The following is a 22,189-nucleotide window of genomic DNA, read 5'->3' as shown; positions in this document are numbered from 1 at the left end:
GGGACAGAGCATTCCACCAGGTCAGAGCCACCACTGAGAAGGCCCTGGCCCTGGTGGAGGATAGACTTCCTTAGGGCCTGGGACCTCTAAACTGTGGTTATTCGTGGACCTTAAGGTCCTCTGCGGGGCAGACCAGGAGAGGCGGTCATGTAGATATGGTCCATACTAATGAAAAAAGCTGGTCAATAAGGAATGGAAACTGGCGGGAGAATATAAGATGAATGAGAAGCAGCAAATTCAGCGGAGCGAGAGTGATCTGAGAAAGAGAGGCTTACTTACTTGGGGTAGTTCATGCAGTACAAGGTGTAGATATCGAACTCTTCACTCTGCAAGAGTTAATTGAACCACGTTAGTGTGCACTGAGGTGCATAAGGCGTGTTACTTTTTTAACAGCCAGCAGGCGGCGCTATAACCTTACTGAACACTTGGGCTCTAGGGACTCTCTGCCTCTTTCCAATGCATTCTGCAACCATTCTGCAATCTGAGCTCCGGGAGAGAGCCAGCTTCAACAAGCCAGCTCCTATGCTCCTGAATTAAAGAGCGAAGGCCAAACGAAAAAGCCATTTATAACGGTGTGAGACCACAGAGGATAGGAGATGCAATTTTCTGACTGTCCTGGGCTGGAATGCTCAGCTCTCGGCTGGAAAACACTGCTATTTATTTGCTTTAAAAGCTTTCCCCACCACCTCCCCGCTACAAAGCCCAGAAAATAGCTTACAAATCCAATTGCGGCACTGTCAAATGCCAACCCCAGTCAAAACCAACTGGACCATCAATACTAATAATTTCAAAAAATCAAGAAGAAGAGCAGTGCAATCAATATATTTCTATATATAAAGAAGCAGAGAAAGCAGATTGATCTCAATAAAGTTACTTCATGGCTAGTAACCATTTATAGTCTTGACCTCTGTGAATTTGTTGACTCCCCAGAAAGGTTTTTTTTTACTTGACAGTCCTCACTTTGACTCCCCCCTTCTACTCCATTTTATCTAATCCGTGTTCGATGCTATTTAACATTACCTCCAGAATCTCGCTATTTCGTTAGAGGGGCTAAATCGCATGCTAGAAATTTAGGTCCGTGATAATAATAATAATAATAATAATAATAATAATAATAATAATAATTTATTATTTATACCCCGCCCATCTGGCTGGGCTTCCCCAGTCACTCTGGGCGGCTTCCAAAAAAATATTAAAATACTGTAATACAGCAAACATTAAAAGCTTCCCTAAACAGGGCTGCCTTCAGATGTCTTCTAAAAGTCTGGTAGTTGTCCTTCTCTTTGACATCTGGTGGGAGGGCGTTCCACAGAGCGGGTGCCACTACCGAGAAGGCCCTCTGCCTGGTTCCCTGTAACTTGGCTTCTCACAGTGAGGGAACTGCCAGAAGGCCCTCGGAGCTGGACCTCAATGTCTGGGAAGAACTATGGGGGTGGAGACGCTCCTTCAGGTACACTGGGACTTTGAGGCCGTTTAGGGCTTTAAAGGTCAGCACCAACACTTTGAATTGTGCTCAGAAATGTACTGGGAGCCAATGTAGGTCTTTCAAGACCGGTGTTATGTGGTCTCGGTGGTCGCTCCCAGTCACCAGTCTAGCTGCCGCATTCTGGATTAGTTGTAGTTTCCGGGTCACCTTCAAAGGAAGCCCCACGTAGAGCGCATGGCAGTAGTCCAAGCGGGAGATAACTAGAGCATGCACCACTCTGGCGAGACAGTCCGCAGTGGATTAAAGTGATCGCGGGCATTAAATCCACTTCAAAAACAACAGCAGAATTTTGCTGTTAGGAAAGTGACAGGGAATTGAACTAAAGGGTATAGGACAAGGATCGGCTGATGGGAAGACGTACAACCACTTGGGGAAAAAATGAGAACAAAGGCTCAGTAAAGAGTAGACATTGCCCGTCAGCGTAAGCTCCCTGCAAGCAAATCAGAATCCGTGCTCAATAAATCAATCATATGGAGCAGTCTTAATTTAGCAGCCCTCGCCAGAAGTTGGTCCTTCAGTTATCCTGGCTCTGGAGCATTTAATAATATTAATTAATAATTAGAATTTTATCATTTATACCCTGCCCATCTGACTGGCTGGGTTAAAACCAGCACTAGTCTGCAGGAACTAACTGGATCTTGAAATATTGGGGAACCATTACTCTCCATAAAAAGGTAAAGGTCAAGGGACCCCTAACCGTTAAGTCCAGTCGTGGCCAACTCTGGGGTTGCGGCGCTCATCTCACTTTATTGGCCGAGGGAGCTGGCGTACAGCTTCCGGGTCATGTGGCCAGCAGGACTAAGCCGCTTCCGGCAAACCAGAGCAGCGCACCAAAACACCGTTTCCCTTCCCGCCGGAGTGGTACCTATTTATCTACTTGCACTTTGGCATGCTTTCGAACTGCTAGGTTGGCAGGAGCAGGGACCGAGCAACGGGAGCTCACCCCGTCGCGGGGATTCGAACCGCCGACCTTCTGATTGGCAAGTCCTAGGCTCTGCGGTTTAACCCACAGCGCCACCCGCATCCCAATTACTCTCCATAGTTAGTCCCAATTAACAACCTGGCTAGGATTTACAACCTTGGCAATAATAATAATAATAATAATAATAATAATAATAATAATAATATATTATTTATACCCCAACCCATCTGGCTGAGCTTCCCCAACCACTCTGGGTGGCTCCCAATCAAATGTTAAAAACAGTACAGCATTAAATCTTAAAAACTTCCCTAAACAGGGCTGCCTTCAGATGTCTTTTAAAGATAGGATAGCTTCTTATTTCCTTGACATCTGGTGGGAGGGTGTTCCACAGGGCAGGTGCCACTACCGAGAAGGCCCTTTGTCTGGTTCCCTGTAACCTCACTTCTCACAATGAGGGAGCGTTGCAAGGGGGGTTGATCTAGATGACCTTTGGATGTCCTTCCTAGCGCCACGATTCTACGATTCTATGACATTCTGTGGGTTTTTTAATAAATGTTTTTATTGGTTTTACATATAATCACATTACGTAACATCGCACCCTCTTATTTTATCTCTTCGGCTCGACTGAGCCAAACGACTTCCCTGCCTCCCGTCTGGCGGTTTACAAAATTAAACTTTGCATCTTCACATTTCGCTTCGTTTCCTATCCTTGTTATACCATTACCTAAAATATTCTGTTACTCAACCTGAATAGGTAGCAATTTCATCTTACAGATCTTCAAAGAACCGTGCTAATGATGTTAAAGTGCTTACAGTTGCCTTTCAAATATAATATACGTTTGTTCCAGTCCTTTTGGAACGCTTAGTCTCGCTATGACATTCTGGACCCGTTGAAGCTTCTTGGACGCTTTTGCGAACACAGCTAAGGGCAGCCTGGACGCTTTTAAGAGGTCAGCTCGTTCCAAAGGAATTGCAGAGCGAAGAGGTTGTGAGCAGAAAGCGGCGAGACCCTTACCCTTTGAACAAAGCACTCTGCGACAGCCTCAGCGCTGGTGTTTCGCTCCATGTCTTCTAGTAGTTCGCTGCTCAAAGGGAGAGAAAACATAAATAAGCATAAATAAGGCTTCTCGCGACGCTTTCTCGCCCACCACCGGCCCTGCCCTGCCCGTCGAACAATACTGGGCTGTGGCAATACAGTGGTACCTTGGTTCTCAAACTCAATCCATTCCGCAAGTCAATTCCAAAACCAAAGCATTCCAAAACCAAGGCGCGCTTTCCCATAGAAAGTAAGGCGAAACGGATTAATCCGTTCCAGACTTTTGAAAACAACCCCTAAAACAGCAATGTAACATGGATTTTGCTATCTAACGAGACCATGGATCCATAAAATGAAAGCGATGAACAATGTACTGCAGTCACACAATCGATCAATCAGTAACCGAACTGGGTTCCACACAGTCACACAAAAAAGAGAGAAATATGTAAAGTAATGGATAGACAAAGCACATTGAGATTCATTGGAAGTCAGTTTTAAATTTCTTTTCTATAAATTTTATAATTGTGTTCAATACCAGGAGTATGTGGGATGCGGGTGGCGCTGTGGGTAAAAGCCTCAGAGCCTAGGACTTGCCGATCGAAAGGTCGGCGGTTCGAATCCCTGCGGCGGGGTGCGCTCCCATTGTTCGGTCCCAGCGCCTGCCAACCTAGCAGTTCGAAAGCACCCCCGGGTGCAAGTAGATAAATAGGGACCGCTTACTAGCGGGAAGGTAAACGGCGTTTCTGTATGCGGCTCTGGCTCGCCAGAGCAGCGATGTCACGCTGGCCACGTGACCCGGAAGTGTCTCCGGACAGCGCTGGCCCCCGGCCTCTTGAGTGAGATGGGCGCACAACCCCAGAGTCTGGCAAGACTGGCCTGTACGGGCAGGGGTACCTTTACCTTTACCTTACCAGGAGTATATATGATGATAATTATATTAATCTTATATCTTATAGTGTGGTGGTTTGATTTTTCTGTTATTTGTTTGTTTGGTTGTATGTTTGTTTACTTGTATGTACGTCTGTTTTTCATAAATGTATTTATTTTAAATTAATAAAGATATATATATATTTTTAAAGAGCCACAAAAACGCAAAATAAATAGCAAAAATAAGACAGACCTCAACATAACACTCAAAACGGAGCACGTTCGGCTTCAGAAAAAAGTTCACAAACCGGAACACTTACTTCCGGGTTCGCAGTGTTTGGGTTCCAAGTTGTTTGAGAACCGAGGCGTTTGAGAGCCAAGGGGCCACTGTGCTGGACTACCTTGCAGGGCTGTCCTTTTGGATCACCACTGCCCTCCCATGGGCAAAGCATTTTGTCCGCATACAGGCGGGTGCTTCGTGAACGTGAAATTATTGATCCTTTTTCATGGCGGAGGAAAGGTCACAGCGAGGTCTCCCTTGGCAGAACCGGCTGGGGTGGGGTGGAGACGCTCCTTCCTCTAAAGCAGTGTTCCCCAACCTTGGGGCTCCAGCTGTTTTTGGACTACAACTCCCATCATCCCTCGCTAGCAAGACCAGTGGTCAAGGATGATGGGAATTGTAGTCCAAAAACAGCTGGAGGCCCAAGGTTGGGGAACACTGCTCTAAAGGGTTAACCGGGGCCGCGTGATCCGAGCTTCCAACTTTCCCCACATCTTCCATCCGTACCCCCCACTGGGCTCCGCTTAAGCTCTTAAACAGAGCCAGATGGGAAAGCAGGTTGGTTGACGGAGAGGTTGGCAGGAGACCAGCTTTTGGGGGAAGCCAAAAAAACAGCAGGAGACGGAGCGCGAGAAGGGGAAAGAGGAAAGGAAATGGTGTGAGAAAGGGGAAAAAGGGGGAAGAACGTGGCTGTTGGCCAGCAGCCCCTGTTAGGGAACAATGTTTCCGTGTCTTCAACTTCCATCGTCGGTTGGGGTTTACAGAAACCTTGCTTTTCTGATGGTTTTTTTTTCCCAATATGGGGGAATCAGGGCATTGCAAATGTCCTCCGGGAACAGAAGGAAGGCGACGCGTCCATTTTTAGGCACAGGAAAACTGAGTCAGGGCTAGTTCAAGGTGGTGAGCGGGCAATCTCCTAGGGAGAGCAGAAACTGCTCACAGGGGACCAAGGGGGAAGTTTCTGCAAGCAGGAAGAGCTTGTTCCTTTTGTTGCCTCAGAGGGGTATGTAGACAGACAAGCCATAATTAATAATAATAATAATAATAACAATAATAATTGTATACCGCCCTTCGTCCCAAGATCACAGGTTGGTTCGCAACATAGAATCATCAAATGAGAACACAAAACACATAATAAAAACAAGATGAAGAACAGGAACAAAACCAATAACCCCTCAACCACAAACATGTTTAAAAGGACATCAAATGTTAATCGGCCAAAGGACTGGTGAAAGGGAGACATAAAAGGAGTTATGGGTTTGTAGCACTGACAGATGCTTCTGCAGTGCTTCTGGACTAAACTGATAAGTCTCAGATTCTAGCCTACTGGTAGCATTTCCATCTTCCCTCACCTGCAAGGATAAAGCCTCTATATGTGTGGGAGCTGGTAGCAGTTACTTGGTCGTGAAAGAAACACACTTTGTGCATGCCCAGAGGCGCTCTTTACTTGCTCCAAGTGTTTGCGGATGCGACAGGTTCTGGGACTGATCCAAATCCAACGGCTGGAGGTGGCCCAGTTGCAATGGAAAGACGCTTTGTGCATGGCCAGAGGCACACTTCACACGTCCCAGATCCTTTGCGCTCACAACAGGTTGTGGAGCTGGCCTAAATTAAACCCTCTCTAAGACCAAACAATGAGTAAACTGGGGCAGCTGGAGACAGACCAGAGAAGGCACAACACTAATTCACTGGGGAAGAAAACGCTGGCCAGACACAATCGGAAGTTCAGTATTTAACTTCCCTGCTGCTCCTGAAGGCTGGGATTTGGCCGATCCATGGAGTGGAAGAACTTTGGGACGCCTCTTTTGAAAAGGGAAGATCGAGTGCTTGTATCCTTCCTTCCTGAGGACAACGCTTCTCCATAAACTCACACGCTCCGGTCTTTTTCTGACCTCCATCTTCCCCATCGCCTCCAAAACACACACTTCCCCCCTCCTTCCAAACCGCTCTCCAGCACCCACAAGCCCGGCTCAAATTACCTTCTCAGCAAATTCCAAAGCTAAAAGCATTTCCGCCTTGAGAAACCCTCCTGTTCTTCTGGACCATGTTAATTGCTGCAAACACACACAGAGACAGAGACACAGATCCTGGCTTGCTTAGATCTGGGAAAAGGGAACTGCATGGCTAAATATCCACTGGAGGGATGCTACTGGCTTATAACGCTGGCATGAGTTCATCGCTGTCACCTCATTGCCTTGTGTTCTATGAGATGCTAATAATAATAATAATAATAATAATAATTTATTTCTAACCCCCACCTCCCAAATCTGGCTGTGTTTCCCCAGCCACTCTGGGCGGCTCCCAACAGAACATTAAAATCACGATAAAACATCAAACATCAAAAACTTTCCCTAAACAGGGCTGCCTTCAGATGTCTTCTGAAAGCTGTATAGTTCTTTATCTCCTTGACATCTGATGGGAGGGCGCTCCACAGGGCGGGCGCCACTACCGAGAAGGCCCTGTGCCTGGTTCCCTGTAACCTCGCTTCTCGCAGGAAGGGAACCGCCAGAAGGCCCTAGGAAGTGGACCCCGGTGTCCGGGGTGGACAATGGGGGTGGAGACGCTCCTTCAGATATACTGGACTGAGGCCGTTTATGGCTTTAGAGGTCAGACCCAACACCTTGAATTGTGCTCGGAAAAGTACTGGGGGCCAATGTAGGACTTTCAGGACCGGTGTTATGTGGTCTCGGTGGCCGCTCCCAGTCACCAGTCTGGCTGCCGCATTCTGGATTAGTTGTAGTTTCCGGGTCACCTTCAAAGGGAGCCCCACATTGCAATAGTCCAAGAGAGATAACCAGAGCATGCACCGCTCTGGCGAGACAGTCTGCGGGCAGAGAGGGTCTCATCCTGCGTACCAGATGGAGCTGGGAGACAGCTGCCCTGGGCACAGAATGGACCTGCGCCTCCATGGACAGCTGTGAGTCCAAAATGACTCCCAGATAGCGCATGTTTACTACTGGGCCCTTTCAAATCCGAAACAGGTTCGAGGGCTCATCACACACAAGTCAGATCCTGAAATGAGTGAGCTAAGGGTGCACAATTCCATTTGCGAGCAGAACCAAGTTACACAAAAATGTTGGTGACAGGAAAATAAGGAGTGATGAGGTGTTTGGAAAGTCCAGACTATGACCTGGGAGAGACCAGAAGAAGAAGAAGAAGAGGAGGAGTTTGGATTTGATATCCCGCCTTTCACTCCCTTTAAGGAGTCTCAAAGCGGCTAACATTCTCCTTTCCCTTCCTCCCCCACAACAAACACTCTGTGAGGTGAGTGGGGCTGAGAGACGTCAGAGAAGTGTGGCTGGCCCAAGGTCACCCAGCAGCTGCAGGTGGAGGAGCGGAGACGCGAACCCGGTTCCCCAGATTACGTGACTACCGCTCTTAACCACACAGGACTCATTTCCCAACTCAGTCCACCGAGACCACATAACACCAGTCTTGAAAGACCTACATTGGCTCCCAGTACGTTTCCGAGCACAATTCAAAGTGTTGGTGCTGACCTTTAAAGCCCTAAATGGCCTCGGTCCAGTATATCTGAAGGAGCGTCTCCACCCCCATCATTCTGCCCGGACACTGAGGTCCAGCGCTGAGGGCCTTCTGGCGGTTCCCTCATTGCGAGAAGCAAAGCTACAGGGAACCAGGCAGAGGGCCTTCTCGGTAGTGGCGCCCGCCATGTGGAACGCCCTCCCATCAGATGTCAAAGCGATAAACAACTACCTGACATTCAGAAGACATCTTAAGGCAGCCCTGTTCAGGGAAGTTTTTAATGTATGATATTTTAGTGTTTTTTGGTTTCTATGGAAGCCGCCCAGAGTGGCTGGGGAAACCCAGCCAGATGGGCGGGGTACAAATAATAAATTATTATTATTATCAGTCGTGAAAACTCACTGGGTGACCTTGTGCCAGTCATTGTCTCTCAGCCTGTCCTACATCACAGGGCTGTTGTGGGGTGTGTGTGTTTACATAACAATAAATACAGATTCCTCTTTCAGGATCACACGCAAGACCATATTCCTATACTCCACAGGTCACGCAGATTACTTAGGTCTGCAACGTTTGCTCAGTTAATTGGTAAGATTAGTCACATGTAAACGATGGGGAGAAATGTGTGACATAAATGCCATTATAATTCCATCAGCTGGTTATTGGTACCACCCAGGAAGCCCAATTCGTTTTATCGCTCATAGCCAAAGGCCTTCACAATGAACAACAGAGGGCAAAAAGCAAGGCATTCCTCTAAAATCACACAACATACCGTATTTTTCGTTCTATAAGACGCACCAGGCCATAAGACGCACCTAGTTTTTGGAGGAGGAAAACAAGAAGAAAAAATATTCTGAATCTCAGAAGCCAGAACAGCAAGAGGGATCGCTGTGCAGTGAAAGCAGCAATCCCTCTTGCTGTTCTGGCTTCTGGGATAGCTGCGCAGCCTGCATTCGCTCCATAAGATGCACACACATTTCCCCTTACTTTTTAGGAGGGAAAAAGTGAGTCTTACAGAGCAAAAAATACGGTGTTTATAAACCTACAAACCTAGACAGCGTCTTAAAAAGCAGAGATATCAACTTGCCAACAAAGGTCCGTATAGTTCAAGAAGCCTGGCGTGCTCTGGTCCAGGGGGCCACGAAGAGGCGGACACAACTAAACGACTAAACAACAACAACAAGTCTATAAAAGTCTACAGCATAAAAGTTTAATATTGCAATGCATCAGCAGAACTGAGGTGAAGCCCCTGAGCTGCCAGAGCAAATCTGGCTACCAGATGTCCAATTTGTAGCTCTTTATTGGCCAAGAGTTTGAGAACCAAGGAACCACTGTATCTGGACTACCTTGCAGGGCTATCACTTACTGGGGGAATCGATCTGAGAACCAATAAAGAACAGGAAATACAGTGGTACCTCGGGTTAAGTACTTAATTCTTTCTGGAGGTCCGTTCTTAACCTGAAACTGTTCTTAACCTGAAGCACCACTTTAGCTAATGGGGCCTCCTGCTGCTGCCGCGCCGCCAGAGCACGATTTCTGTTCTCATCCTGAAGCAAAGTTCTTAATCCGAGGTACTGTTTCTGGGTTAGCAGAGTTTGTAACCTGAAGCGTATGTAACCCGAGGTACCACTGTAATAATAAAAAATTCTCCGGGCACTGTCTATAAAGGGCAGATCAACAAACGAGGCATGATGTCTTCAACCTGATTATATAAATAAATTCATTTCCATACTCCATAAATGCATATGAGCTATTGCAAGAGCTATTTCCCCTCTAAACATGCCGAGGGCATCCGTTGAAATCTAAGTTCAACAATGGCCCCACATAATTGTATAAATCGGAAGGTCTGTGGTAATAAGAATGGGTCACATGGGGCAATTCCCTGCCATTTGGAAAGCTTGTTCTGCTGACGCCGAACCCTCCCTTCCTTCTCCAGGTGCCAGGAAGCCCTGCTGACTCACCTGTTGAACTCATAGATGTCTTCAATGTTGCAAAACAAGGCGCTGACTTGTTCTGGTTTGAGTGGCAGCTGTCCACAGTCGATGATGCAGCCCAAGTAGTCCTGAGGGAAGGGAGGATGGAGAAAAGAAGGAATCAGCGGCAGGGATACCTCGTGACTATCGCAAACGCACCACCAGGGCAGCATGGCTTAGCCTTTGCTAAGCAGGTGCTTAGAACTACAACTCCCAAATGCCATCTCCAACTCCTTGAAAGGAAGCTTTTAATGTTTAGGGAAGCTTTTAATGCTTCACAAACCACTGTATTTTAATATTGAAATATACTCGGAGTCGAGAGTGGATTTCATGCTCTTCATTCAGCTCATAGTGGTGAGGAGGAATGGAAGTTCCCCCAAAATGTCTGCTTTATATACATTATTTACACAATGGGCCCCCCATGATTGGCTAATTCCAGGATTCTCCTGTAGGCTAATCAGGTTGCAGATTCACTTCCACATGGAGCTGGATTGGGTGGCTCCTGTGGACCAATCAGACTGCTGCATTCTGGATCCTATTGTTCTAGGACCAATCAGACTGCTGCAGTCTGAATCCTATTGTTCTAGGACCAATCAGACTGCTGCATTCTGGATCCTATTGTTCTAGGACCAATCAGACTGCTGCATTCTGGACCCTATTGTTCTAGGACCAATCAGACTGCTGCATTCTGAATCCTATTGTTCTAGGACCAATCAGACTGCTGCATTCTAAATCCTATTGTTCTAGGACCAATCAGACTGCTGCATTCTGGATCCTATTGTTCTAGGACCAATCAGACTGCTGCATTCTGGATCCTATTGTTCTAGGACCAACCAGACTGCTGCATTCTGGATCCTATTCAACTCTACATAACAAATATTTTGTTGGAAGTCGCCCAGAGTAGCTGGGGAAACCCAGCCAGATGGGCGGGGTATAAATAATAAATTGTTGTTTTTGTTGTTGTTGTTGTTATATCATCGGCGTCTCCGAAAAATTTGACACATCACTTGGGAAGACAGGCGAACTAATACCAGTGTTCTGGAATAAGCAAAGATCACGAGTGTCGAAGCAATGATTCTTCAACATCAACTTCATTGGACTGGTCATGTTGTGCGGATGCCTGATGATCGTCTTCCAAAGCAACTACTCTATTCCAAACTTAAAAATGGAAAGCGTAATGCTGGTGGTCAACAAAAGAGGTTTAAAGACCGTCTCAAGGCAAATCTAAAAAAATGTAGCATAAACACCGACAACTGGGAAACACTGGCCTGCGAGCGCTCCAGTTGGAGAACAGCCTTGACCAAAGGTGTCCTGGGCTTTGAAGACACTCGAACTCAGGACCAATGGAGAAACGTGCTAAGAGGAAGGCATGCTTGGCAAATCCACACCGTGATTAACTCCCACCCGGAAACCTATGTCCCCACTGTGGAAGGACGTGTGGATCCAGAATTGGCCTCCACAGTCACTTACAGACTTATTGTTAAAACTGTGTTTATGGAAGACAATCTTACTCGGCTATGAGGGATCACCAAAGGAGGAGGAGGAGGAGGAGGAGGAGGAGGAGGAGGAGGAGAAGAAGAAGAAGAAGAAGAAGAAGAAGAAGAAGAAGAAGAAGAAGAAGAAGAAGAAGAAGAAGAAATAATAATGTGTCCTTGGCACAAAGACTCTGTCCTTTCCCATAAGGGACCCTCACGTCGTCCCATCTCTGCAGAGACGGAAACAGCCAATGTTTAGACGCCGCAGCCGCTCTCTGTTTGTCCCCAACTGCCAAGAGGCCTGGGAGAAGATGCTGGAAGAAGCGTCTCTTGGACCAGCCGCCCAGAAGAGAAAGGTGATGATGATGATAATACAGTGTCACCTCTGGTTGAGAATGGGATCCGTTCCGGAGGCCCGTTCGCAACATGAAAAGAGCGCACCCCGCAGCGGCGTGTTTGCACACACGCAGGTTGCAATTTGGCGCTTCTGTGCATGTGTGTGATGTCATTTTGTGCTTCTGAACATGCGCGAGTGGCAAAACCTGGAATTAACCCTTTCCGGTACTTCCGGGTTGCCGCGGGACGCAACCTGAAAAAACGTAACATGAAGCAAACATAACATGAGGCATGACTGTAATCATTTTAATATTTATACCCATCTGGTTGATGCTGTTGCGTGGAGCAGAGGCGGCCCCGAGCCGTTCAGGCGGCTTTCTGAGGAAGTGAGTAACACTGCAGGAGAGGTCCCAGGAGCACCGATGGCCCTCTCTTCCTCTGTGGATTTGCCCAATCCTCTTTTACAGCTATCCAAGTTGGAGGTCAACATGGCCTCTTGTGACAGTGAGTTCCATAGTTCAACTACAATGGTACCTTGGTTCTCAAACACCTTGGTTCTAAAAAGCTTTGGTCCTCAAACTTCCGAAAACCTCTGTAAGTGTTCCGGTTTTCAAACATTTTTTGGAAGCTGAACATCTGATGCGGCTGTCGGCTGCACCAATCAGAAGCTGTGCCTTGGTTTCCCAACATTTCAAACAGACTTCTGGAACGGATTAAGTTTGGTGCTTTTGTTTTGGCTATTTATTTTGTGTTTTTGTTTTTGAGGCTTTTTCGGTTCATTTGTTTTTGTGACTGTGTAGAACCTAGTTCAGCTACTGATTGATTAATTGTGTGACTGCGGAAATGGATAAAAGCCCCTCATCCAAACAATTTTTATCACCTACAATATTGTCTTATTTATTTTATAGTAAGATTGCTTTCATTTTATGGATCAATGGTCTCGTTAGATAGTAAAATTCATGTTCAATGGCTGTTTTAGGGGTTGTTTTTAAAAGTGTCTGGAACGGATTAATCCGCTTTGCATTACTTTCTATGGGCCTCGGTTTTCGAAAGCTTTGGTTTTAGAACAGACTTGTGGAATGGATTAAGTATGAGAACCAAGGTACCACTGTATGTTTTTTGTGAAAAAGGACTTTCTTTCATCAGTCCCAAATCTTCCAGCCTTCACCTTCATTGGACACCCACCAGTTCTGGCGCTATGAGAGAGAAGGAGAAGACTTTCCTCTGCTCCCTTTCTCCACGCTGCACATCGTTTTTATAAATATTACTCGTTCCACCAGTTACTCGCCTTTCCTCTAAACTAAGAGGTCCCTGAGAAAAGCAATGACAAACCTAGACAGCATCTTAAAAAGCAGAGACATCACCTTGCCAACAAAGGTCCATATAGTAAAAGCTATGGTTTTCCCAGTAGTGATGTATGGAAGTGAGAGCTGGATCATAAAGAAGGCTGATCGCCGAAGAATGGATGCTTTTGAATTCTGGTGCTGGAGGAGACTCTTGAGAGTCCCATGGACTGCAAGAAGATCAAACCTCTCCATTCTGAAGGAAATCAGCCCTGAGTGCTCACTGGAAGGACAGATCCTGAAGCTGAGGCTCCAAGACTTTGGCCACCTCAGGAGAAGAGAAGACTCCCTGGAAAAGACCCTGATGTTGGGAAAGATGGAGGGCCCAAGGAGAAGGGGACGACAGAGGACGAGATGGTGGGACAGTGTTCTCGAAGCTACAAACATGAGTTTGACCAAACTGCGGGAGGCAGTGGAAGACAGGAGAGCCTGGCATGCTCTGGTCCAGGGGGTCACGAAGAATCGGACACGACTAAACGACTGAACAACAACAACAACAAGAGGTCCCGAACGTGGCAACCTTTCCTGGTAATAGCAGTCGCTCCGTGTCACTTGCAAACGGGCCAAAGAGCCATTGGGATTTCAGAGAGACGATGCGCAGACAATGAGAGAGGGACGGCCGGGCGAGTCTTAATTTAGGGGCACGCAAGAAGCCGTCTCCGCAGCCAGACAGACCCCAGTTGGCTTCCCTCTCCTCTTTCAGTGGTCCCAGGAGAGGCCAGAGAATTCCAGAAATTCCAGCAGTAAAGCAAAGCAGAGGCTGGAGGAAGAGGCTCGACAGGAGATGGCAAATGGGCTCGCCTCCAGCAGTTGCTTCCACCCTGGAGGGGCTGCGGAGTCAACGCCTGATGGCAAATCCAGGGCTCAAAGAAGACCTTCTGGAGGAAGACAAGGACCCGTCTAGCTCAGCATCCTCTTATCCCAGATGCCGGAGGGAAAGCGGCAAGCAGGATCTGAGCACAAAGGCCCCTGTGACCTCCAGGAATTGGCATTCAGAAACACTGCTTGGCTGCTGCAGCTGGCAGCCGTTGACAGGCTGCTCCCCCATGAATTTGCCCAATCCTCTTTTAAAGCCATCTATTTTGTTATATTGCCTGTTGTCTTTTTCCATGGCAGGGATACTGGAGTGGCTTCCTGGTTCCTGCTCCAGGTGGATCACGTCTGTAATCCGAGGTACCACCATACAGCCAAATGCCTCCGAGAAGCCCACCTCGCAAGGCGCCGAGAAAAGAGCTCTCTCTTGCTGTTTCCAGGAACAGGTAAGGAGAAGAACACAGTGGTTCAAAAACTCTGCAAAACTGGATCAGGAAACACCTGGCCGTTCGCTTTCTCACACATTACAGCGAAGAACCGCCCTGTTAATTTATGTCATTGAGGTCGGCCGAGAAGCAAATGCTGAATTTTAAACGCCGCCGTGGAGGTGTGCCAGGAAGGCGCAAGTTAACTCCTGCAAAAGCAGAATGCAAACAGGCAGGGAAAGGGAGGAACGAACGGCTTCCTTAAGACGGTGGATCTCCAAAGAAATAACCTGCCTGGGCTTCCCCAGATTACTGAATATGTGGACGGGCAACACGAAACCTTCTCGCTGCAAAGAGCTTTCGGCGTGGGTGTTAGATGCAGCCAGGATTTCAACAGCCCAGCAACGAGAAACCGGAAAAAGTCTGCACTGGGCTGTGTGGTGTAAGAGTTTACGGTCTTTGGCCACTGTGGGGGAAATTACGCATCAACTACATGTTTCCGGGGAGGATCCAGATGCTTATTATGTCATTTGGTGGAATTATATTTCCTATGCTTTGGATTTGTTGTTGTTGTTGTTGTTTAGTCGTTTAGTCGTGTCCGACTCTTCGTGACCCCCTGGACCAGAGCACGCCAGGCACTCCTGTCTTCCACTGCCTCCCACAGTTTGGTCAGAATCATGCTGGCAGCTTCGAGAACACTGTCCCACCATCTCGTCCTCTGTCTTCCCCTTCTCCTTGTGCCCTCCATCTTTCCCAACATCAGGGTCTTTTCCAGGGAGTCTTCTCTTCTCATGAGGTGGCCAAAGCATTGGAGCCTCAGCTTCAGGATCTGTCCTTCCAGTGAGCACTCAGGGCTGATTTCCTTAAGAATGGATGCATTTGATCTTCTTGCAGTCCATAGGACTCTCAAGAGTCTCCTCCAGCACCAGAATTCAAAAGCATCAATTCTTCGGTGATCAGCCTTTTTTATGGTCCAGCTCTCACTTCCATACATCACTACTGGGAAAACCAGAGCTTTTACTATACGGACCTTTGTTGGCAAGGTGATGTCTCTGCTTTTTAAGATGCTGTCTAGGTTTGTCATCGCTTTTCTCCCAAGAAGCAGGCGTCTTTTAATTTTGTGGCTGCTGTCACTATCTGCAGTGATCATGGAGCCCAAGAAAGTAAAATCTCTCACTGCCTCCATTTCTTTGGATTTAAGATGCGCCAAACCCACGACACACGCCAGCTCAGGAAAAAGGGAGGCTTGGCTTGACATTGGCGCATCACCCTGTCTTTCTCTTACGATTTATAATAATATTATTTATTATTTATACCCTGCCCATCCGGCTGGGTTTCCCCAGCCACTCTGGGTGGCTTGCAGCACATATAAAAACATAATACAGTGGACACTCGGGTTGCGAACGTGATCCGTGCGGGAAGCACACTCGCAACCCACAGCGTGGCATGTGCGCATGCGTGGGTCATGATGCGGCGCTTCTGCGCAAAGTGTGATTTAGCGTTTCTGCACATGCACAAGCGCCGAAACCCGGAAGTAACCAATTCCGGTACTTCCGGGTTTGGCGCGGTGCGCAACCCGAAATCACACAATCCAAAGCGTCTGTAACCCGAGGTATGACTGTAAAACATTGAGCATTAAACAAAAACACTTCCCCATACAGGGCTGCCTTCAGATGTCTTCTAAAGGTTGCGTAGTTACTCATTTCCTTGGCTCGCGGAGTCGCATAACTCCACACCCTCCAACATTTCTCCCATGAAAATAGGAACACCTTAAGTGGGACATTCCTGGATCAAATCAGAAACCGGGACGGATTCCGTAAATTTGGGGCTGTCCCTGGAAATTAGGGGCGCTTGGAGGGTCTGGGGTTTGTGTGTTTTTCGTGCAATTTACATTTCCTTAGCTGCGCCTCACACTAAACTCAGAACAAGAACATGGGAACTTCCCAGCACAGGGGCTGCCTTCAGATGTCTTCTGAAACTCATATAGTTCTTTATTTCTTTGACTTCTGAAGGTAGGGCGCCACCTCTGCCTGGCTGCCTGTAACTTCACTTCTCGCAGCGAGAGCGACAACAATTTTATTATTTACTATTGCTTGTTTGCTTTTTGCATGGTGCGACATAATACTCTGTTCCCTCACTTTGGGGTTAAGAACATAGGAAGAGGTTTGCCGGATCAGGCCAAAGGAGGCTCATCTCTTGATATGACCCGCGGAGGACCTCAAGGTCCATAAATAGCAACACCGTAGAGGTCCCTGGCCCTAAGGAAGTTAGATTAGCCTCAACCAGAGCCAGGGCCTTTTCAGTGATGGCTCCAGCCTGCTGGAACGCTCTGTCTCATGAGACCAGGGCCCTGCGGGATCTGATTTCTTTCTGCAGGGTCTGTGAGACAGAGTTGTTCCGCCTGGCCTTTGGCTTGGAATCAACTTGATCCCCTCCCCCTCTTTCCTTTTCCCTTTCTCCTTCTCCTATTTGGGGACTTCCCTGGCTTTTTTCTGGCCCACGTAGGACCAGTCTGGACAATTGGCCTTGGTGAAGACTTGACATTTTCATCCCCAAAAGTTTTTGATTTGAGTTTCTACTGAAATGAAGCTGCATTTTAATGTTGTATTTTAATCTTGTTTTTAAAGTTGTATTTCAATCAATTGTTTTTATATTTGGGTTAGCCGCCCTGAGCCCTTGGCTGGGGAGGGGGGGGGGTATAAATAAAACTAATTATTATTATTATTATTATTATTATTATTATTATTATTAGTCCAGCATTCTGTTCTCGCAGAGGCTGACCGGATGCCCATTATGGAAAACTTGCAAGCAGGATCTTGCCTGATCTAGCCCCTGATCACCCTCCCCTCCATAAATTCATCTATTCCCCTTTTAAAGCCATCTAGGTTGGCAATCATCACTGCCTCTTGTGGCAATGAGTTCCATAGTTTAACTCTGCGCTGCGTGAAGAAGAATCTTCCAGCATTCAGCTTCTAGTGTTATGAGAAAGGAGGGGAAGCCCAAATCTCTCTCCATTTTCTTCACGCTGTGCATCATTTCACATGCTTCTGTCACGCCGCCTCTTCCTCGCCTTTTCTCTAAACTAAAAAGCCCCAACCTTTCCTCACTGGGGAGTCGCTGCATCCCCTCGATCAGTTTGGCGGAACCTTCTCCAACTCCTTTTTGAGGAAAGGCGACCAGAACCGTACGCAATATTCCATCCACATGCTATGGAGTGTTCAAGGCTGGGTTCAAAAGTTCTCAGCCGTGAAGCCAAGCCTGACCATCTTTCAGCCTAAGCTACCTTATTTAATTTCGTTTACTAAATTGACACACCACCCTTCATCTGAGGAACACAGCATAGAAACACAAAAATACATAACATAATAACAAACAAAACAATACCCCCCTAGTTTAAAAACAACAACAACAACCATGGATTGCTTAACAGCCAAAGGCCTGGTTGAAGAGGATCATTTTCTGCCTGGCGCGTAAAGATAGATAATGAAGGTGTCAAGGGAGCTTCCCTAAGGAGAGCATTCTGCAAACGGGGAGCCACCACCGAAGAGGCCCTGTTTCACGTTGCCACCCTGCCTTGCAGGGCTGTTGCCAACAAGCCCCTGGGAGGGAAAGGCAGGGTCAAAATGCGAGGGGAGGCCAGGCACTCAGCCCTGTCTGCCCTTCCTTCCTTCCTTCTGTCCTTACCTCCACGATGCTCCTGAGGTCCCGGACGTAGGACTGCTCCGTCTCCACAATCTCCATCACCACCCGGTCCAGGTGAGACAGCTTCATCCGGCGCTCTCTGGCCCTGCCCGGACTCGGCGACCAACCCGGGCCAGCCTGGGCTTCCCCCGGCCTGTCCAGCAAGGCCACCGGCGTGAGGTCCAGGCTGATGTCGCTGCCGTTCTGGTGCTGGGGGTAAGTCGGGGGGCAGCCCCCCAGCCCCCCGCTGCTGCCGAAGGCACTCTGGCTGTCGGGCAGCGAGGCGGACGACGCCGAGGAGCTGAGGCTGACCGGGCGATCGCTGTCCGAGCACACTGTGTTGACCGAGGTGCAGCTGCCCAAGATGGGGTCGGACGCCATGCCGGAGCTGAGACCGCTCAGCGAGGAGACGGACGAGGGCCGGGGTGCTGCTGGGGGGGCCAGGAGGAAATGGAAAAGAGAGAAAGCAGCCGGGGTTGGAAATAAATAAAAAGTTGCACGCTCGGCCCCCTACCATAAAGGACGTCTGCCCAGCCCCATCTCTGGCCAGCCCCACGTGCAAAGGAGCTGTTCAACAGGAGTTCGGTCTTTTTTCCTAGCCCCCCACCTCACCACAAGTCTTCTGCATTCACCCTCTCCCTCCCTGGCTTTTCAAAAAATAGAAAACCTCCTCGCTCTCTTCAACATCCTTTTGTGGCTTTCTCTTCTCTCTCTCTCTCTCTCTCTCTCACCTTTTGAAGCTGTGGTTTGCTTCGCGAAGGATGCCGGGAGGAGAGGCAGTTGTGCAAAAGGGCCGCACACTTATTCTCCTCCACTTCCTCCCTCCCGCCCCCCCCCCCAAGTACCACAATCTTGCATCTAAAGCGTTCGCCGCTTGCAAAAAGCGTGCGGCTAGGGAGAGAGAGAGACGCACAGGCTCAAAAACCGACGAGTGGACTTTGGTTGGGATTTATTTTTCAAAAGCCTCAGGCTCTGGAAGGGGAATCCACGCGGGGCTGGGCTTGTTCAGAGACACAGATCTCCAATAAGGCAGCTTTTGCCAATCGGGAAAAGTTTGGGATGGAAGCAGCTCCCCTCGGCCCAGCTGCCCCATAGGCGGGGTGCTTTGGGGCTGCACAATCTCTGCTGGTGAGTGGGTTTGCGTACGCACCTGCCTGGCCGCCTCTCTTGGTGCTGCCCCTGCGGGCTCCCTCGGGCATGGTGAAGTGGTCTCCGGCGCCCGTCCTGTGAGGAAGGAAGGAAACTGTTAGAAAGGGTTCGGGGGAGCTTGCTGAAGGTCCTGCACCAGAAGTTTGATGCACTGCGAAAGCCCGACAGATCATCTCGCTCAGTACCCAGTTCTCGCAATGGAGAAATACATCCATGAAGCTGGGAATGATAGACTGCCTCTGGAACTGGAAGTTCCATTAGGGCGTAAGAAGGGCCTGGGTGCTGGATCCAGCCAAAGGCCCACCGAGCCCAACATTGGCTCCCAGTACGTTTCCGAGCACAATTCAAAGTGTTGGTGCTGATCTTTAAAGCCCTAAACGGCCTCAAAGGCCCAGTAAACCTGAAGGAGCATCACCACCTCCATCGTTCTGCCCGGACACTGAGGTCCATCTCCGAGGGCCTTCTGGCGGTTCCCTCGCTGCGAGAAGCCAAGTTACAGGGAACCAGGCAGAGGGCCTTCTCGGTAGTGGCACCCACCCTGTGGAACGCCCTCCCACCAGATGTCAAAGAGAACAACAAATACCAGACTTTTAGAAGACATCTGAAGGCAGCCCTGTTTAGGGAAGCTTTTAATGTTTGAGGCATTACTGTATTTTAATATTGTGTTGGAAGCTACCCAGAGTGGCTGGGGAAACCCAGCCAGACGGGCGGGGTATAAATAATAAATTATTATTATTATTATTATTATTATTATTATTATTATTATTATTACTACTACTACTACTACTACTACTATTATTCTGCTCTCGCAGTGACTACTACTACTACTACGACTACTACTATTATCCTGCTCTCGCAGTGACCAAATACACCTAAGAACCTAGGGCTATAGATAACAACAATAACTGCAATTGATTGAAATATTGAAGGTCGTCCGCGATAGCACCAGACTGAAACTCCGAGCCAATTTCACACCGAGGTTTTGCAGAGGAACCCAAACATCGAAACTGAGCCCCAACAACGTGACCCAGGAAATGGCGCATTGGCTCTCAGGAAACTCCGAACGAAACCGGAGTCCTGGTGGATGCAGATAGCATCCACGTTGAAAGTGACATCGGATTCTGTTTGCTGAAACCGCCACCGCTGTCCTTCGTGATTGGTGTGGGTGCCAACGAAGGAACCCAGAAGGATCACAGAGGCAACAGGACGGCAAAAATCTGCAAATGGCCTTAGACAGCTGCTGTGCTAAGGGGCAGGGGCCCCATTGGTGCAGGAAGCCAGGAAAGAGGGTGCTGAGAGCCAGGAATACAGACCCACCAACCATATAATGGTACAGAATAGTGGTGCAGTGGGGACAGGGTTATCCATGAGCAATAAAAAGCCAAAATACGAAGCTGTACATTCCGTCCGATAGTAAAAAGTAAATTATGGCAGATGGAAGAGGCAAGGCGAGGAAACCAGAATCTGTGGCCGCTGTCAGCTGCAAAGACTTCAGACCTTCCCTTTCCCTCTTTGCACTTTTAAATGGTGCGCAATCTTTCACAGGGAACTGCATGGAGTGGGAGTTTTTTGTGTGTCATCCTGATCTTACATTTTTAGCCTTCGAACTTGCTTTCTCCTTCATCACAATTTTAAAAAGGGCAGGCCGTTTACCATCTCCGCTCCCCAGAATGCCATTCTCAGCCAACACATTTCCTGTACTGTATATTTCTAGGGACGCCGCATGCTAGGGCTGGGTGATAAGGTAAAGGTAAAGGGACCCCTGACCATTAGGTCCAGTCGTGACCGACTCTGGGGTTGCGTGCTCATCTCGCTTTACTGGCTGAGGGAGCCAGCGTACAGCTTGCGGGTCATGTGGCCAGCATGACTAAGCCGCTTCTGGCGAACCAGAGCAGCGCACAGAAATGCCGTTTACCTTCCCGCCGGAGCGGTACCTATTTATCTACCTGCACTTGTAGGGCTGGGTGATAACCTGGTTTTCAACTTCGTGATATATCAGCAGCAAAGGTAAAGGACCCCTGGACGGTTAAGTCCAGTCAAAGGTGACAATGGGGTTGCGGCACTCACTTCGCTTTCAGGCCGAGGGAGCTGGCATTTGTCCGCAGACAGCTTTCTGGGTTATGTCGCCAGCAGGACTAAACCGCTTCTGGTGCACGGAGGACCGTGATGAGTGCCAGAGCGCATGGAAACGCCGTTTACCTTCCTGCCGGAGTGGTACCTATTTATCTACTTGCACTTTGACGTGCTTTCGAACTGCTAGATTGGCAGGAGCAGGGACCGAGCAACGGGAGCTCACCCCATTGTGGGGATTCGAACCGCCAACCTTCTGATCAGCAAGTCCTAGGCTCTGTGGTTTAACCCACAGCACCACCCGCGTCCCAGGGCTGGGTGATATAATATCCAAAATCGATACGAAGCTCGTATCATGATAATGGTTTCATTATTTGTGACCTGGCAATATATTGCAAAAAAAAATAAAAATGATGTGTATGTGTATGCTGCGCAAAAAATCACAATGTGAGGAAAACCGTGAAGCCAGCCCATGGCTCTCCATCCTTATTTTAGACACTGTCATTTATCCATATAGCACGATGTTTATTTCAAACATTGTGATCTATATGTATAGCACAATGTTTAGCTGCTGTGGCGCTGTGGCCTAAACCACTGAGCCTCTTGGGCTTGCCAATCAGAAGGTCGGCGGTTCGAATCCCCACTACGGGGTGAGCTCCCGTTGCTCGGTCCCTGCTCCTGCCCACCTAGCAGTTCAATAGCACGTCAGAGTGCAAGTAGATAAATACAGTGTACCTTGCAAGATGAATGCCTCGCAAGACGGAAAACTCGCAAGACGAAAGGGTTTTTTGTTTTTTGAGCTGCTTCGCAAGATGATTTTCCCTATGGGCTTGCTTCGCAAGACGGAAACGTC

General features: G+C 48.3%; 1 protein-coding gene across 3 annotated transcripts in view; it reads right to left on the bottom strand.

Moving 5' to 3' along the window:
- PLEKHG2 (pleckstrin homology and RhoGEF domain containing G2) overlaps positions 1 to 22,189 on the bottom strand; it is a 69,947-nt gene that overhangs the window by 27,145 nt on the left and 20,613 nt on the right. For 2 of the 3 annotated variants that reach the window (XM_028741848.2, XM_077932410.1), the window contains 5 exons: positions 19,268 to 19,341; positions 18,121 to 18,548; positions 10,033 to 10,133; positions 3,424 to 3,490; positions 280 to 326 (listed from right to left, as the gene is read on the bottom strand). In XM_028741848.2, coding sequence (XP_028597681.2) covers positions 280 to 326; positions 3,424 to 3,490; positions 10,033 to 10,133; positions 18,121 to 18,548; positions 19,268 to 19,316 — 692 coding nt within the window. In that variant the 5' untranslated portion in view covers positions 19,317 to 19,341. The remainder of the gene's footprint in view (positions 1 to 279; positions 327 to 3,423; positions 3,491 to 10,032; positions 10,134 to 18,120; positions 18,549 to 19,267; positions 19,342 to 22,189) is intronic. The other variant, XM_077932411.1, reaches the window with a different exon arrangement.

Source organism: Podarcis muralis, chromosome 7 (assembly GCF_964188315.1).
Source record: "Podarcis muralis chromosome 7, rPodMur119.hap1.1, whole genome shotgun sequence".
Taxonomy (NCBI): Eukaryota; Metazoa; Chordata; class Lepidosauria; order Squamata; family Lacertidae; genus Podarcis; species Podarcis muralis.
This window is presented reverse-complemented; position numbering and strand designations above follow the sequence as displayed.